Consider the following 2,871-nt stretch of genomic DNA (forward strand, 5'->3'; position numbering starts at 1 on the left):
AGGAATGCACCAGCACACCCAGGTTACCCTATATTTCTTTCTTTCTTTTTCCTTTTTTTGCGGTACCAGGGATCAAACTCAGGACCTTGTGCTAGCCAGGAAAGTATTTATGCTGCTGAGCTATATCTCTAGCCCCAAACCTGTATTTCTTTGGTCCACTAAAAGACCATTCATCAACTGACATTAAACTGGACTATACAGCACATACCACAAACAGATGCACACACACCACTGAAACTGCACATGCCCAGCAGCTAACACTGCTGTGCCCTACGGAGCTTTATCCTGCACAAACTCTCAAGCCTATCTTGAATCAAACTGCAAGGAAAGAGCAAAAGATGATACCTGTCTACTACAGACACATGCTCAGGCCTTGTGTAAAATGCAGAAAGGATCCTGACACACAGATCCCTGAACACAGGCTAGCATTCAGCACTGCTTCAGATACCTGAATGCCGGAGCACAGGTGCCATCCTCATGGAGGACACGTGAGTGGACACACGGGACAGAACTCTCTTCTGTCAGGTCTGTTCCTGTTGTTTTAGTCCAAAGTTGTACAAGGACTTAAATCTTGATGGAGACTTAATAAAAAATAATGTTACATTCAGCTCTTCTATCCCAATAACTAAGTATAAGAAGAACTAGGAGGGTATAAGACTTTCTGTATCCTCCTGGATTTTTCTTGTAATGTGATCTTTTAATTAACAATATGCTAATAACAAAATTGACAGAAGTACAGTTTTGTCCATACCATTCAATTCTCTTATTGTTAAAATACTGTATTACAAATGAATCCAGTAAACACCTTCCATTTTCAGAGGCCTGAGAGATGAATTCAACTTCCCTTTAACCAGTTACAACTAGACTGGGCTAAGGACAGCAATAGCCAACTTCTCAAACCGAAGTGATGCACCCCAAACTCTAAAATACTAACACTTTCCATCCAGGATAGAAAAACGAGCACCCAAAGTAAAGGGAGTCACAAGACTGATCAAATAACCAATCAAAAACCACTTCTCTGTTACTTGAGCTAATAGTTACTGGGAGCTTAAAGTTTCCTCCTTCATTAATACTGGTCGTTCCAAGAGTCACAGTTTCGATGTCAAATGTGACAGTAGATCCAGAAGTAACTGCAGGCAACTGGTTAGTCATTTCTTTTCCATTTACAAGAACTGCACCATTGGTGCTGACGCACACTGCCTGGTCCCGCTGCAGAGACTCGCACCCGCTCTGCCTCTCTGCGCACACTCCTATGCTGTCTCTGCGGTCTGGCTGCCGCACAGTTTCAACCCTGAATGTTAATGTCTGCCCACAGAAATAGGTTGGCGCTCTGGAGTAGAGAACACCTGAGGATTCAGAATCATTCCGGAGTGCTATATTTCTTCGACTGCTCAGACTGTACCCCTCAAAGCCAGTTGTCCACTCATGAGGCACCAATGTGGAATGACCTATCTGGGGGACACTCCAAGGACTCCACTCCTGCTGGCCATCTCCTCGGGCACAGACTCTGAACTGATAATCAACATTAGGGTCTTTGTGCAGTACTATAAATTCAGTTTCAGAGCCTACATATACATCTTCAAAATGATTTGAAGTACATTTAAGGAACTGAAGCCTGTAATCCTGTGCTGTAAAGTCGTCATCCACCTTACACCATCGGACGATGATGCCCCCAGGCTTCTCTATCAGCTCTTCTATCTGTACTGGTGGACGGGACGCCACTGTCCCATGTTTAAAAATGTGGTCTTTCACTATGTTAAGAATGGAATCGTCCAACTAGCAGATAAGCAAGGCACATCAACCAGCAAAGGCACTTCCGGTAAGCTGTGCAATTGAATGTGTGAAACCTTTTTGGTAAAGCTCCACAGCTTCTCATTCTGTTCCTCTACACCACCAAGAATGGCATTCTCACCTTCTCGGACTAAATCTTCTGCAGTGCTGACTCCGTGCTCTATGAGCTTCTGACAGTCATCAAGTGGTTTAATGGTCTCCTGCTCAATGGTGTCTACCTCTTGCAAAAGAGTCGCCAGACGCTCATCCAGGAGCTTCCCAAGGGTCTCTTTCAAATCACTGAAATGCTGCTTGAGGACATTCCGTGTCTGTGACACACTCTCTTTAATCTGCCTCTGCACCTCCTGAAGTCCCTGCAGCCGCTGGCCCAGCTCCCGCCGCCGGTAGCTCTGCGCCGCCTCCACGTTCTCGCGGGCCTCCTGCAGTAGCACCTCGGGCTCCAGCTCCACGGCGCCGCTTATCCGGCCGCGCGGCCGGAGGCTGAGGCGCGGGTTGGTGACAGACCGTAGCCGGCTCCAGCGAGCTGATTCGCGCTGCCTGCGGCAGGTGGAAACGCCGCTACACCACCGGTTTTTCTTGAAATACATAGATATACATGGTAGAACTTTCTATTGGCAATTACTAAATACAGTAACCTTCCCATGTGATAGTTAGCTGTGGTGTCCACTTGAATATGAAATGCCCATCGGATTGACTTAGCACAGCTCCGGGGTGGGTGCTGGAGTAATTAAAGAGGAAAATACCCACTCTGGGTGTGGGTGGAACCAAACAATGGGCTTATAGCCTGGATGGACAGAAAAGATAAAGAAAAAGGAAGGCTTTCTTTCTGTGTCTGTGGATGAGCACCAGTCTTTGCCACTGCCTTGGAATCTTCAGCCCTTCAGCCCAGAGCTTGGCTTCACGATGCCATCTTGCACAGTGCTGCAGTGATCTCCAGGCCTTTGACTTCTGACTGGTTTCCTTCAATCTCCAGTTCTTAGAATGCACCGAACTGTACTCTTTCACACCTGTCTGCAGGTTGCCACTGCAAACCTATTTTATAATAAGAACAAGCCTGGACTACTGTATAAAGTATTTATA

General features: G+C 46.4%; 2 protein-coding genes across 2 annotated transcripts in view; both read right to left on the reverse strand.

The window, feature by feature from the left end:
* The window catches only part of LOC101565073 (ephrin type-A receptor 6), a 1,186,195-nt gene that overhangs the window by 128,817 nt on the left and 1,054,507 nt on the right, over nucleotides 1-2,871 (reverse strand).
* On the reverse strand, nucleotides 682-2,378 carry LOC105740931 (cytokine receptor-like factor 3). The gene is given in 2 exon segments (XM_012512595.2): nucleotides 682-1,778; nucleotides 1,781-2,378. Coding segments are annotated over 2 exon segments (1,455 nt in total). The 3' UTR covers nucleotides 682-921.

Source organism: Octodon degus, unplaced genomic scaffold (genome assembly GCF_000260255.1).
Source record: "Octodon degus isolate 3935 unplaced genomic scaffold, OctDeg1.0 scaffold00237, whole genome shotgun sequence".
NCBI lineage: Eukaryota > Metazoa > Chordata > Mammalia > Rodentia > Octodontidae > Octodon > Octodon degus.